General features: G+C 40.3%; 3 protein-coding genes across 3 annotated transcripts in view; 2 read left to right on the plus strand and 1 right to left on the minus strand.

Annotated features, from left to right (window-relative positions):
• LOC135102730 (uncharacterized) overlaps window positions 1-15,138 on the plus strand; it is a 41,493-nt gene that overhangs the window by 20,335 nt on the left and 6,020 nt on the right. Inside the window, exon 3 of the mRNA XM_064008233.1 lies at window positions 6,158-6,424. Within this exon, the coding sequence (XP_063864303.1) occupies window positions 6,158-6,424 (267 nt within the window). The remainder of the gene's footprint in view (window positions 1-6,157; window positions 6,425-15,138) is intronic.
• Window positions 8,369-11,616, plus strand: LOC135102733 (uncharacterized). Its single transcript, XM_064008236.1, has 2 exons — window positions 8,369-8,503; window positions 10,365-11,616. The coding sequence occupies exons 1-2, from the start codon at window positions 8,371-8,373 to the stop codon at window positions 11,372-11,374; spliced, it is 1,143 nt and encodes a 380-aa protein (XP_063864306.1). The 5' UTR covers window positions 8,369-8,370; the 3' UTR covers window positions 11,375-11,616.
• On the minus strand, window positions 8,499-12,258 carry LOC135102732 (uncharacterized). Its single transcript, XM_064008235.1, has 2 exons — window positions 11,687-12,258; window positions 8,499-10,075 (listed from the first exon to the last, which is right to left on the minus strand). The coding sequence occupies exons 1-2, from the start codon at window positions 11,986-11,988 to the stop codon at window positions 9,187-9,189; spliced, it is 1,191 nt and encodes a 396-aa protein (XP_063864305.1). The 5' UTR covers window positions 11,989-12,258; the 3' UTR covers window positions 8,499-9,186.

The raw sequence follows: 15,138 nt of genomic DNA on the forward strand, positions 1-15,138 counted from the left end.
ACCCATCTTTGTGTGCTGAGCGCATAACAGAGGTGATAGTGTCTGGCATGGAGGCGTACATTCCTCACTCTTTTTCTTGTCCTAAACCTTCTAAACCTTTGTTTAACACAGCTTGTTCTCGTGCTATACATGATTGTGGTGGCCCACAAAAGATACTTAAGCCTTCCATCACCAGAATCTCATGCACTTTATATTTCTGCCCGGAACCATGCCAAGTCTGTTCTCCAACTAGCCAACAACTCCTTCATTAACAGAAAATGTCAAAACCTTTCAAGATCTAACTCCTCTTGTGATTTCTGGCATCTAGCCAAAAGTATCTCCAATAACTTTGCTTCTTCTTTCCCTCCTCTATTTCAACCAGATGGCACCACTGCTATCACATCTATTTCTAAAGCTGAACTCTTCGCTCAAACCTTTGCTAAAAACCCTACCTTGGACGATTCTGGGCTTGTTTCTCCCTCTCCTCCACCCTCTGACTACTTCATGCCACATATTAAAATTGTTCGCAATGATGTTTTCCATGCCCTCGCTGGCCTAAACCCTCGGAAGGCTTATGGTTCTGATGGGGTCCCTCCTATTGTTCTCCGAAACTGTGCCTCCGTGCTTGCACCTTGTCTAGTCAAACTCTTTCAGCTCTGTCTGTCAACATCTACCTTTCCTTCTTGCTGGAAGTTTGCCTACATTCAACCTGTTCCTAAAAAGGGTGACTGTTCTAATTCCTCAAACTACCTTCCTATTGCTTTAATTTCCTGCCTATCTAAAGTTTTTGAATCTATCCTCAACAGGAAGATTTTTAAACTTCTATCACTTCACAACCTTCTATCTGATCGCCAGTATGGGTTCCATCAAGGCCGCTCTGCTGGTGATCTTCTGGCTTTCCTTACTGAGTCTTGGTCATCCTCTTTTAGAGATTTTGGTGAAACTTTTGCTGTTGCCTTGGACATATCAAAAGCTTTTGATAGAGTCTGGCACAAAGCTTTGATTTCCAAACTACCCTCCTAGTGTTTCTGTCCTTCTCTCTGTAACGTTATCTCAAGTTTCCTTTCTGACCGTTCTATTGCTGCTGTGGTAGACGGTCACTGTTCTTCTAAATCTATTAACAGTGGTGTTCCTCAGGGTTCTGTCCTGTCAGCCACTCTCTTCTTCTTATTCATTAATGATCTTCTAAACCAAACTTCTTGTCCTATCCACTCCTATGCTGATGATACCACCCTGCACTTTTCCACGTCTTTTCATAGACATCCAACCTTTCAGGAGGTAAACATATCATGCAGGGAAGCCACCGAATGCTTGACTTCTGATCTTTCTAAAACTTCTGATTGGGGCAGAGCAAACTTGGTATTGTTCAATGCCTCAAAAACTCAATTCCTCCATCTATTAGCTCGACACAACCTTCCAGACAACTATCCCCTCTTCTTCAATGACACTCAACTGTCCCCCTCTTCTACACTGAACATCCTCGGTCTGTCCTTTACTTATAATCTGAACTGGAAACTTCACATTCTCATCTCTAACTATAACAGCTTCTATGAAGTTAGGCGTTCTGAGACGTCTCTGCCAGTTTTTCTCACCCCCCCAGCTGCTAACTCTACAAGAGCCTTATCTGTCCATGTATGGAGTATGCTTCACATGTCTGGGGGGATTCCACTCATACTGCTCTTCTAGACAGGGTGGAATCAAAAGCTTTTCGTCTCATCAACTCCTCTCCTCTAACTGACTGTCTTCAGTCTCTCTCTCACCGCTGCAATGTTGCATATCTAGATGTCTTCTGCCGCTAGTTTCATGCTAACTGCTCTTCTGATCTTGCTAACTTCATGCCTCCCCTCCTTCCGTGGCCTCGCTGCACAAGACTTATTTCTTTCTCTCATCCCTATTCTGTCCACCTCTCTAATGCAAGAGTTAACCAGTATTCTCAATCATTCATCCCTTTCTCTGGTAAAGTCTGGAACTCTCTGCCTGCTTCTGTATTTCCACCTTCCTATGACTTGAATTCCTTCAAGAGGGAGGTTTCAAGACACTTATTCGTCAATTTTTGACCACTGCTTTGACCCTTTTTATGGGACCCAGTGTCCTTCCTACATAAAAAAAAAAAAAGTTCCAGACAGCATCAATTCTTTGCAGAACTACTTTTCAACTTTCAGGATTCTTAACTATTCAATATACAACTTAAAACATTAGAGTAATCACTAACATGAAGAAACACACATAAGTAAGGATGAATTTTGGCCGTTTAAAACAAATTAATGTACTGTCACTTAGTATAAAAATAAACTAGTAAGAGTTGTTAAAGTCTGTGAAATCTCCAGCATGGATTTAGATAAGTACAGTAAATAATTCTAAAGTACTGGAAAAATTTTGTTTCATCATCAGTTTATTCCTTGTACAGAGTCGCAAACTCTCCTTCAGTTTCTCTTTTCTGCCACACTTCATGTACCCACTTTCTCTTCTTCACTTTTTGTTCTGCCTCTTCCTCTTCATCAAGAATTATGGCAATCATTGCCAGCTCCACGTCTGAAAACTTTGCCATCCTGGAAAACACAGATTTCATGCTGTACAGCATCACCACGGATGTATGTGCGTAGACGTCACGAAAACAACACGGATTTCACTGACACTGAGCGGACACGACACTGATATGTCACTGATGTGTGTGAATCAGTCTTTAATGAAGGAATAGTTCTACAGGATTGGAAAAGAGCAAACATTGTACTCATATTTAAAGGAGGAGACACACAAGACCCACTAAATTATAGACCAGTTTTGCTGAGGAGTGTGGTTGCAAAAAATATGTGAAAGGATAATAAAGAACAAATGGACCAAATTTTTGGAAGATAAGGACATTCACAACTTGTCAGTTTGGCTTTAGAAAAGGGAAATCTTGTGACACTAGTTTATTATGCTATTATTCAAGAGTGATTGATATCATACAGGAGAGAGATGGGCAGACTGTATTTAAGAAAGATTTAAGAAAAGCTTTTGATAAAGTGCCATATAATATATTGCTGTGGGAGCTGGAAAGATAGGTGTTGTAAATGAAAAAAATGCTGAAATGGATGGACGATTTCCTTTAAAACAGAGATGCGAACAGTAATTAGGGACCTGACATCGGTGTGGAGTGCATTATTAAGTGGGGTCTCTCAAGGATCATTGTTGGCACCAATAATGTTTGTGGTGTATATAAATGATATGGTGGAGAATGTATCTGGTATATGAGTCTTTTTGCTGACGATGCAAAACTTATGAGAAGAGTGAAGGGAACGGAAGATTGTGAAGAATTACAAAGAGATATAGACAAGGTGTGGGAGTGGAGCAACAGATGGCAAATGGAATTTAACTCTGGTAAGTGTAAAAAGATCGAATTTGGAAAAAAGTAACAGAAGGTTACATGATAAGATGGGAAATGAAATAATAAATAAGACAACAATAGAAAAAAGATCTGGGAGTGATTTTCTATTAGAATTTATCACCAGAAAAACATATTAACAAGATAACAGGTGAAACTCTCAGCCTACTAAGAAACATAAGAGTTGCCTTTGCTTATCTGGATATAGAAATGATGAGGAAAATAATCACCACAATGATACGTCCAAGATTAGAATATGCAGTGATAATTTGGCCACCTCATGAAAAAAAAAAAACAAAGTTGGAAGGAATACAGAGAGCAGCCATAAAAATGATAACAATTGCAAGATTTTTCATATGAGGAGTGACTAGCTAGAATGCAACTCCCAACCTTGGAAAAGAGATGAGAGAGAGAGGTGACTTGATTGCATTGTACAGATTGCTGAATGGGATGGAGAAGCTAAATAGGGAACATCTCATTATAATGAACAAAAGAGAAATAGGAGGACATAGAAGAAAACTAAAAGTAACCACCTGCAGAAGGGAAGTTTAGCTTCCCTCATAGAAGCATAGAGGCATGGAATGGACTGGAAGGGGAAGTGGTGTGTGCTACAAATATTCATGACTTTAAGGAAGAGTTGGATAAAAACAGTTATGGAGACAGGACAGTATGGGCTTAGCTCCTCTCCTGTATGTCACAACTAGGTAAATACAACTAGGTAAACTAGGTAAATACACACACTGTCTGTAAAAGTGAGCATCTCGTGCCAGCAGTGTGTGTGGCAGTGTGATAGAGAGCGTGATTCGGAAACATTAGATAATGGTTTATATAAATGCATGAGCCATTCAGGGTGGCATAACTGGCAACTAATACTGGTAGGCCTAGTCAGCCTCTGGGACCACAACAAGTGATCTTCAAGGTCACCAACATATCTGATTTTCTTCATTTGTTATTTACTTGTAGATCATCAACTTTATGCATTATTTTACATTATATAATGTATATTAGTGAAAATGTAAGTGAAGAATTCACTCATTGTCTCATTTCTCAGAATTATTGGTTTGAAAGGGCTACCAACATTAATCTTGGTCACTGTGGTGAACCCCATGGGTGGGAATGGGATGGAGTTGTTCTTATCTACTACACACCCGTGGGTGGGGACGGGAAGAACGGGGAATTTAATAATATGGCTATAAGGTTTGTGCTGATTTGCATAACCTTGAGGCAGGAGTGCCATGTGACTGATGCTGTGGCATCTTTCTTTTGTTTTATTTATTTATTTTTATATATTATTCAATCTTAAGGTGTAGGGTGAAGCTGCTGGTGGTTATGTGAAAGCAGCAAGTGTAGAGTGAGCCAACCATAAGAGTAAAGGCAAGGGTTTTTATTTATTTATTTATTTATTTATTTATTTATTTATTTATATATTTATGTATTTTATTGATTGATTGATTTTTTACATACTGTAGATGGTTACTTAGGTTCTGACCCACCGAAATTTAGTTTATGACGGTCTAAGAGTGGAACTCTGGCATAACCCAAGGACCCCCTGTATTATTATTATTTTCAACCTTTAATTTGCTTTCTTCATAAATACTTGTTCTTCAATTTGCTTTCTGTCTTTCAGTAATGCTATCACTTCTCTTTACTTAAATCTGATTTTGGGTGTTACTGTGAAAATGGATTTTTAACATTTTTGTAGCTTTTTTTTTCATTTACTCATGATATTGTGTATTTAATTTATCTATTTATTTAAAGTCAGGTTCTTTTTATTTGTCTTGAAGTATGGACAAAGTGCAGATTTTGCCTCTTGCTTTCTTTTGTCTAGTATTGCAGACAGATTGAAAGTAATTATGGTTTTTAGAAGCTAATATTCATGACAGTAAGAATTTTTTTTTTTGTCATACTAATATAATATGTTTATTATAGTGAATAAGATTTTGGACATTATAATTTTTGTTAAGACTTTTAACAAATATTTTAGAGCTTCTGGCACCATCATCCTTTATAAAAGGATGATGATGCTTAAGTGTGCTGTTTCATAGGAGCCACCTCTCTTTTGCAAGGATGCAATCTCCCGGGTACCAAGTGTCCTGTGCATACCAGTTTGTCTTAATGTGGGTTTGCATTTTTTTTGCATGTGAAATTCCATTGAGAATTGTTGGAAGGAAAATGCACAAACCATTCAGTACATGTCTTCCCACTTCTATTGCCATACCTGGTGATGATAGTGAAATGAGATCTTGTCAGTCTTGCTTACAAAACTTAACTGGGTCATCATTTACTAATTCATTGCACCATGACATTTATCTGAAGGATTTTCATTATTTCTTTACTTTTTAAAAAAAAGATTGGTGGAGTGCAAAGAATATTTGTATAGTGGTTGTTGTTGTGGGTGTTTCAAGTCACATGTGAAGATGTGAAGGTTTTTCTTGAAATGGTTGCATTAAACACACTGATAATGTTTAGATATGTTTGAGTACCATTATATCTTTTAAGACTACTACTCTCTCTCTCTCTCTAAAAAACCCTTCAACCAAATTGCCATCCTCTTAAAGTGCCTTAAACATCCATTATCCTCTTATATTCACTATTCAACATGCATATGTATTATGATCAAGTGATGCCTTGTGTATTTTATATTTCTTTGACTTTGCATGTATAGGAGAGTTTCCTGGAAAAATATTTAATCTTGACATCTTTAGTCCAGATTTCTAGACCTAACTGCTGTGTATGGTTTCTTGTCATATGTCTACTTTATTGTTTAGCATTTTGCTTCTACATTGTGAACTAAAATATCTTGTCTTACCACAGCTGATAAGAGTGATGCTGGCAATGGGATGGACGTGAATGTCAAGGAGGAAGAATTAGAGATAAAAGAAGAAGCTGTGGAGGTGAAGCAGGAGGTCTCAGAGACTGAGGAGTCAGGAGGCACAAGTAGACGGGGAGAGAAGAGAGCCTTGTCCCGCTCCCGCTCTCCAGAGCCTGCACCAGATGCTAAGAAACAACGTCCAGAGGTGAAGGAAGTGAGGATTGAAGATGAGCCCGAGTTTGACAAAACTGTAGTTGCCCTTGATTGGTGTAAGTGTTTTCTTTTTTTGGTTAGTATAGCTGGAAGAACGGATATTAAATAACAGTGGAAATATTAAAGTGTGGAGGTGATGTAGTAGTAAATTGGATGCATCTCATATGTGAACTGGGTTGGAAACAAAAGTACATGTGTTTCCTGTTCTCCCCTTCCTTTTTCAACTCTATGTATCCTTCAGGTAACTAAATTCCTCAAGACTTACACTATACTGATGTGCCTTACTTTTTACCTGTAATGTTGATTGGTGAATACTATTACTTGAACCTTTCCTTACATTTATAGACACTTCCTTTCATAACCCTTGCTGGTGATCCTATGACGTGAAACTTTTGTAGCAAATTTCTATCCATAGCACCTTGTTTACATATTCCTGCCCCAAGGTAATTAAACTCACCTCCATTCCCTCTGTATACATAACCATGCCACATCTTTTCACTGCTGATACACTTATCTGTATACTCTGCCTAAGTTACTTATCTCTATTTCTCCCATACCCTTTTTTTTCTCCCACATTCGCCTGTTTCTGTTTTATACACACACAGACTGGAATTGATCCACAGCTCTGAAGTTCCCTTTTGCTCTATAAGCAACAGTTTCATCCATAAACAGCCATGCTATCATAGTCCATTCTCACTCCATTCAGTTTGTCTTACACCAACATTTCCAGTTTTGGCATTCATCTCATAATTATTCATAGAAAAATAAGACATCACAAATCTGTCTGACTCTTATAGCAAATTTTACTAAACCCCTTCTCCACCCTCTCACAAGCACTTGCCTCCCTATATATAAGAAGAGATAAACAAATTGATTTTGCTTGAATTAATAGTTTGACCATTAATTATTATTAATGTAGATTGGATCATATATTTATTCAAAATTTAATTATTATTAATGTAGATTGGGTCACATATTTATTCAAAATTTAAGTTTGTGCAATAATTCTGAGATTGAATGATGGAAGATGTAGTGAATTATGAGTTTATAATGTGTTTTTTCATGTAAGAAGGAATCTGTCAGTATATTTTTTTATGAGCTTGAAATATTTAGGATCAAAAGCACTTTAACTTAGATTGACTGCTTAACCCGCTAAGTGCCAGGTCCATATATGTACGGACTCATCTTTAAAAAATGTTGTCGTCTATATGAGAGTGAAATACCTACACCGAATTGAGAGAAATGGCAAGCCTTATGTCGCACCTTCTCTCTCCCCAAGGACTTTACTGCATGTTGTCGTCTATATGACGATGATACCCTGATGCAACTTATTGCATCTACATTTTCTTCATCCTGGGTTGCAAAACTGCCTAGTATAAAACTATGTAGGCTGCATGAGGCAGTAAGCCAGGCAGGCTTAGGGTACGAACACACTGAACGCGTGAAAGGCGCGAGCGGGCGTCAGAGCGAGCGAGCGATAAATTATCCTTCGGTAAAATGAATGGGAAACGCAGACAGTGTGCACATTTGACGCGAGCGTCAAAGCGAGCGAGCGTCATTTGTAAGCGACAAGCGGCAAGATTTTAAATTTTATAATTTCAAGCGACAAGCGTCAAAGCGTCAAAGAGTCAAGGGGCTATGTTGATGATCTTAAGATATTGCTTCTATGCATATTTCAGTGAAAAATAAAAGTATCACAATCTTCTTAGGGCGTAATGTGTTTATCATAATTTATAGTGATGAAATACCGAAATAAACCCATTTATATGTTATTAAACATATTTTGAGGGTGTTAATTTAAGACAAATACACACGCTAGTCCTCAGATATTTTACACACACACACACACACACGGACAGATGGACAGACGAACGGGCCCGCTTACAGAAAAGTGGTGCAATATCTGCTTGCTAAGTACAATCTAGAGTTGTGGACAGTCAGTCTGCATCCAGCTGCCGTCCAAGCGGCACGTGTGCTCTTCTTTTCCCTCCATAAACTCAAGATGGACATTGAAAAATTAGCATCCCTTCTTTTAAAAGAGCCAGCGATATGGTGCGCCAAGGACCCACGACACCATGATCGCAATTATGTGGCTACGGCGTGGAGAAATATAGCAAGTGAACTTGAAACAACCGGTAAGTTATCGTATTTGTATTGAAGTATTCTTTTCCTGTGCCCCTTTGAATTTTAACGAGCCACCAGACGTAAGTTGTGGTCGCTATTTATTGGCAAAAATATATCAGTCTACTTAGTAATATTTTCCCTTACTTTGGATATTCCTGTATACAAAAAACAAGTATATAAACTTTATAACAAATATTTGAGTTGACATGAGTAAAGGTACACAACCTGTTTCTCTGTGCAGTTTGTACATACTACCCAGGCTATACTTAAATTACTTAATCCCAACATTTTTTGATTATGTAGTTTTATTATTTTTAGCGTTTTTTTTTCATTTTAGGTGTTCTTATCTAGTTCTAAAAGGGTAGATAGGAAAAATAAAGATTTTAGATTTAATAAATGCATATTATATTTATTCTGCCAACACCACAGATCACATAAATGTCATAGTAAATAGGAAATTTATTTGTCATGGAATATCATTGAAAAACCTTGCAAACAACGTGGGGACTCGAACCTGCGTCGCCCGAACGCTAAACGCATGGGATGGATGATCATGCGCTTATCGTTTCTGCTGACTTTGGATACCGGGGGCGTAGGTCCCCACGTTCGCTGAAAGGAATTTTCAATGTTCTTCCATGACACTTATTATTGTGATATTTACTATAATAGCATTAATAAATGCGTGTGTTAAAACCTACTGCATGACATCCTGCCACGGCAAAGACCCCTGCTCAGATATGAAGAACTCTTTCAACGTATTCCGCAAATTAAGAGCTACATTTCTTGACTGGCGCTTCCTTGAAGTAGGGAGGGGGGTAATGGCGCTTGTTGATGTTTCATCGAAAAGGTCATAATCTGTGCCTTCCTTGTCGATTATAACGTTGTGCAAGATACAACATGCTTTCACAATATGTTCAGCAAACTCCACTTGAGTTTCAATTGATTTGTTCAAAATGCGAAATTTACTTGCCATGATGCCAAAGGCGCACTCAACACTACGACGGGCACGTGACAATCTATAATTAAATATCTTGTTAGGGATGTTTAGGTTTGAGCGTGGGAAGGGTCGCATCAAGTATGGTAGTAGAGGGTAGGCCTCATCACCTACAAGCATCAAAGGGGTTTCGACATTTGTGTTTGGGATCGGCATGCTTTCAGGGAGATTAAATGCATTTTTTTCTAAACACCTAAAAAGGTCACTGCTGCTAAACACCCCCCCGTCGCTCTGCTTTCCCATGGCACCTACGTCAATGGTTAAAAAACGGCACCGCGCGTCAGCGACACCTTGTAGTACAAGGGAAAAAAATTGTTTGTAATTATAATACTGGGAACCGGATTTGGTGGGACACTGGATACGGATGTGCTTGCCATCAATTGAGCCGAAGCAATTTGGGAAATTCCACTTCGTCCAATATTCCTCTGCAGCATGTTTGCAAATTTGAGCATCCGGCACCGGCATATGCGTAGATTGCAATATCTTCCAGAGTGCGTCGCATGTTTCTAGCACGATCATTCGCACAGTTGTCACTCCCATGCGGAATGTGAAGGCGAGTCCTCTAAACGACAGCCCAGTCGCCAGGAATCTGCAAAAAAAAAATACTATTTGAACTCCTATATGTTAAAATATTTCATTATCTCGTTTGATGCTATTGAAAGTTATCGACCTGGTAACCCAAAAGCATTGGAATCTATAACGAGGCTCTACCCCCCCTCCCTTTCCCTTTCAATGAGATGACTGTGTGCTCAACGCAAGCTCCCCCAATATGGAAACTAGTGTTCTTTGACAGTTACACGAAAACTGTATAGACCCTTTATTTTTAGACATTTAAAGTCCAATTCTTTTATTTTTAATGTAATTGTTTTTCTTTTCAGTTGAACTGGTCCAGAAGAAATACAAATCTTTGCGGGATCAATTCCTTAAGGAACTAAAAACAGCGCCCGCTGGCAAATCGGGGGACCCTGGACTGGCCAGGGAGGAGTATACCAGCCGGTGGAAATATTTCAATCTCTTTTTTTTTTTGAGAGATGATATGATCGGACGGAAGTCGTCCGGTAATACGACTGCTGCTGCGGCTGCTCTACAAGGTGTTCCGCAGGAGACACAAGAATCTACGGATTCCGCATCAACCGATAATACCCCCCTGTTGTCCCCTTTGTCTCCTGAGGCTGGACCATCCAGTGTTATTCCTTGCCCCTCCCCGTCTCCGTCGATCTCGACCCCCTCCAGCCAAACTCCGTCCTTTCGTGACCAAGAGTCGCAGCAGAAATTAGGGGGAATGGCCAAGAAAAAGAGGGTCACAGCCCTCAACAAAGATCCCGGGTGGTTCTCCTTAGAAGAAACCAAAGTGGACCTGCTCAGAAAGATTGCAGGGGGGCAAGATGATTCAGAGGATATTGACGAAGACAAAATGTTCCTGCTTTCTTTGTTGCCATCGTTGCGAAAACTCCCTCGGGACCAGGCTTGGGATCTCAAAATCAAATTTGCCCAGCTCCTGAAGGAAGAGCTAGTGAAGACAACAAGCACCCCGTCTCAAGGCACCCTCTCCTATCAGCCAGACGCCACTTCTCAAGGCCCCTACTCCCGGCAAGACGCTCCCTCATATCAGCCATACGCCACTTCTCAAAGCCACTACTCCCGGCAAGACGCCCCCTCATATCAGCCAGACGCCACTTCTCAAAGCCACTACTCCCGGCAAGACGCCCCCTCATATCAGCCAGACGCCACTTCTCAAGGCCCCAACTCCCGGCAAGACGCTCCCTCATATCAGCCAGACGCCACTTCTCAAGGCCCCAACTCCCGGCAAGACGCTCCCTCATATCAGCCAGACGCCACTTCTCCAGGTTCCTATTACCAACTAACCAGCCCTATGAATAATATTTAATTTTTGTGCATTTTGTAATTTTTGTTATTATACTGATTACTGTTTTCATAAAAAAAAATGGATTATACTTATTCCTCTGCTTGCATTTAAAATATTTGGATGAAACTTATTACTTAGAATAATTTTGTGCATTTTGTGATTTTCCTATTGTACTTATTACTCTGTTTGCAATTAAATTAAATGGATTAAACTTATTCCTCTGTTTCCGTTTAAAATAATTGGATTATACTTATTACTTTGTTTGCACTTGTATCAATACCCTTTAAATATTTAGTAAACTTTAGTAGGCAAATCAAATATGGTGGAACTTACCTTAATGTCACAGAAAGCCTTTCCTCTGGGGATACGGGTTTTCTTAAGTTGGTTGTTTGCTTGTAGATGACTGGAGAAATAAGTTCCAATATATAGTCAAAGGTTTCAGCTGACATCCTGAAATATTCTTTGAATTTTGGGGGGTCGTTTCTCAGTTGTGGCATCAAATGATGATATTCCCCATGGGTCTCGCGCTCCTTATTGATGGGATGGACCCACATGCTGGATGAAGATGGGACAGCCGGACTAGTTTCACTCAATAACAGCAATAATGCACGCTTCCTATTACTTTTAACATTCATTTTGAATTTGGGATGAACTGATTAGGAGGAACAACAAAACAGACCACACGCCTCGAAAGATGACAACGAACTAAAGTTCTCCCATCAATGAAGCGGCCTATTTGACGCTCGCACCGGACTCAGTGTACACACCCTCACATTTTGACGCTTTGACTCTTTGACTCTCGCTCGCTCTGACGCCCGCTCGCGCCTTTCACGCGTTCAGTGTGTTCGTACCCTTATCTACTGTGCTACCATCACTTCCACCACCATGCCACTCCTCAATGGGTGGTCTCTCTACAGCTGTCTCCAAAAGTACTTAAGCCTTCCATCACCAGAATCTCATGCACTTTATATTTCTGCCTGGAACCATGCCAGATCTGTTCTCCAACTAGCCAAAAATTCCTTCATTAACAGAAAGTGTCAAAACCTTTCAAGATATAACCCCTTGTGACTTCTGGCATCTAGCCAAAAATATCTCCAATAACTTTGCTTCTTCTTCTTTCCCTCCTTTATTTCAACCAGATGGCACCACTGCTATCACATCTTTTTCTGAAGCTGAACTCTTCGCTTAAACCTTTGTTAAAAACTCTACCTTGGACGATTCTAGGCTTGTTCCTCCCTCTCCTCCACCCTCTGACTACTTCATGCTATCTATTGATATTCTTTGCAACGATGTTTTCCTTGCCTTTGCTGGCCTAAACCCTCGGAAGGCTTATGGACCTGATGGGGTCCCTCCTATTGTTCTCTGAATCTGTGCCTCCATGCTTGCACCTTGCCTAGTCATACTCTTTCAGCTGTCTTTCAACATCTACCTTTCTTCTCTTCATCTTCTCTTGCCATCTGGTTGAAATAAAGGAGGGAAAGAAGAAGAAGCAAAGTTATTGGAGATATTTTTGGCTAGATGCCAGAAGTCACAAGGGGTTAGATCTTGAAAGGTTTTGACACTTTCTGTTAATGAAGTAGTTTTTGGCTAGTTGGAGAACAGATTTGGCATGGTTCCAGGCAGAAATATAAAGTGCATGAGATTCTGGTGATGAAAGGCTTAAGTACTTTTGTGAGCCACCTCTCTATCATACATAGCACGAGAACAAGCTGTGTTAAACCAAGGTTTGGAAGGTTTAGGTCAAGAAAAAGAGTGAGTGATAGTGTCTCCATGCCAGACACTATCACCTCTGTTATGCGCTCAGCACACAAAGACGGGTCTCTAACATGGAAGCAGTAGTCATTCCAAGGAAAATCAGCAAAATACCTCCTCAGGTCCCCCCAAACTAGCAGAGGCAAAACGCCAGAGGCACCTTCGCTTAGGGGGATCCTGAGGAGGGATTGGAGCGATAGGACAAGATACAGATATGAGATTGTGATCAAAGGAGCCCAATGGAGATGAAAGAGTGACAGCATAAGCAGAAAGATTAGAGGTCAGGAAAAGGTCAAGAATGTTGGGTGTATCTCCAAGACGGTCAGGAATACGAGTAGGGTGTTGCACCAATTGCTAGGTTGTGGAGGATAGCAAAGTTGAAGGCTAGTTCACCAGGATGGTCAGTGAAGGGAGAGGAAAGCCAAAGCCGGTGGTCACTGAAGTCTCCAAGAATGGAGATCTCTGCAAAAGGGAAGAGGGTCAGAATGTGCTCCACTTTGGAAGTTAACCTCTTCTGGCCCAATGTGCCATATTTGTCACATACCATATTTAAGGCTGCAATTGCTTTAAACTATAAGTTTTGGAGCTAGAGACCAGTGGGACACATGTGGCACACACTCGGCTCCCGTTTTCTAACATCACTGCCACCTACTGGACGCTTATGTAACTACTAGATGTAAACAGACGGCGGCTCATCCGGTGGTGGAAACACGCAAGTTTGCTCCTGCAGTTCTCTTACCTGTAATGTTTTTTAGACTACATATGCCTGTCATTAGACTATATTTTTATTGTTTTGAACAGTTAGGCCCTGTTTATACGAGGCGTTTCCAACGCGCGTTAGCAAACGCGGCGTTAGCAAAGTCAATGGTAGTCTATATAGGAACCGGTCACACGTGACGCGGCGTTTTGCCTGACGCCGCATTAACGTCTGGGTCCCTTGCTAACGCGCGTTTGGCGAGTGGCTCGAGATACATTGAAGCATATGGGAACGGTTACACACAGCGGTAAACGCCGCGTTTTGAAAGCAGCGCGCTCTCTTATTGGCTGGGCTGCTACCAATGAGGAAAGAGAATGTGCGTTACTATGGCAACCCCTGGGTTACTCCACGTGGAGGAATTTTTTTATCACGTGACACGCACACAGCTCTTCAGTCCCATCACTGGCAGTCATGGCGGAGCAAAGGCTTGAGGCAATAGACACTGACCTTCTCATTAATGAAATAGAAAAACGTCCAGCCTTATGGGATATGCAGTCCCCGTACTATAAAGATAGGAATTTGAAAAAAAAATGCTGGGAAGAGATTGCAGATATCTTCTGTAGTTCAGGAGAGGTTAAGGAGAAACAAGCTATGGGTAAGTTAACAGAATAACTTTATTATTTATTTTTTTAACTATTTCAACTTGTATACTACATCTGAGCAGCAACATGGCTTTCTCCCCTTTCCCCTGACATTAGCAAAATTCCTTCTCTCTCTACCTAGTAGTTTTCTATCTTCGAAACTTTTTTGTTGTTGCTGTTTTTGTTGTTTAGTGTAATTCTAAACCATTCCATCCTGCCATGCAAGTTTGCCTTCATTTATGAAGTAATCTGCATATTTATCCCTTGCAGTGTTGGCAGACATGCCTCCCCTAGGTGCATTTCTGTCATGTAGGCCTACCAATGGTGCTTGGAACAGTGTATCTTCATACCTGTAACCATCTCTTGCCCTAACATAGTTATGTAGTATGCAGCATGCCTTTATTATCTCTTCAGCAAAGTCTATATTAACATTGATAGGTCTGTGAAATATGCGCCACTTGGTAGCTAGGATACCAAAGGTACATTCAATGTATCTACGTGCTCTTGATAACCTGTAATTAAATATTTTCTTCTTGTGTGCTAGGTGTCTTTCACTGTAGGGCCTCATTACATTTTCCATGATTCCAAAGGCCTCATCTCCAACAATTACATGAGGGAAGCATGTTGTCTCAGCAGTGGAAATAGGCTTTGTCCCTGGTATATCTAGTTTATTTTCCACAAGTTTTTGGTACAGG

Source organism: Scylla paramamosain, chromosome 8, assembly GCF_035594125.1.
Source record: "Scylla paramamosain isolate STU-SP2022 chromosome 8, ASM3559412v1, whole genome shotgun sequence".
In the NCBI taxonomy this organism is placed as follows: domain Eukaryota; kingdom Metazoa; phylum Arthropoda; class Malacostraca; order Decapoda; family Portunidae; genus Scylla; species Scylla paramamosain.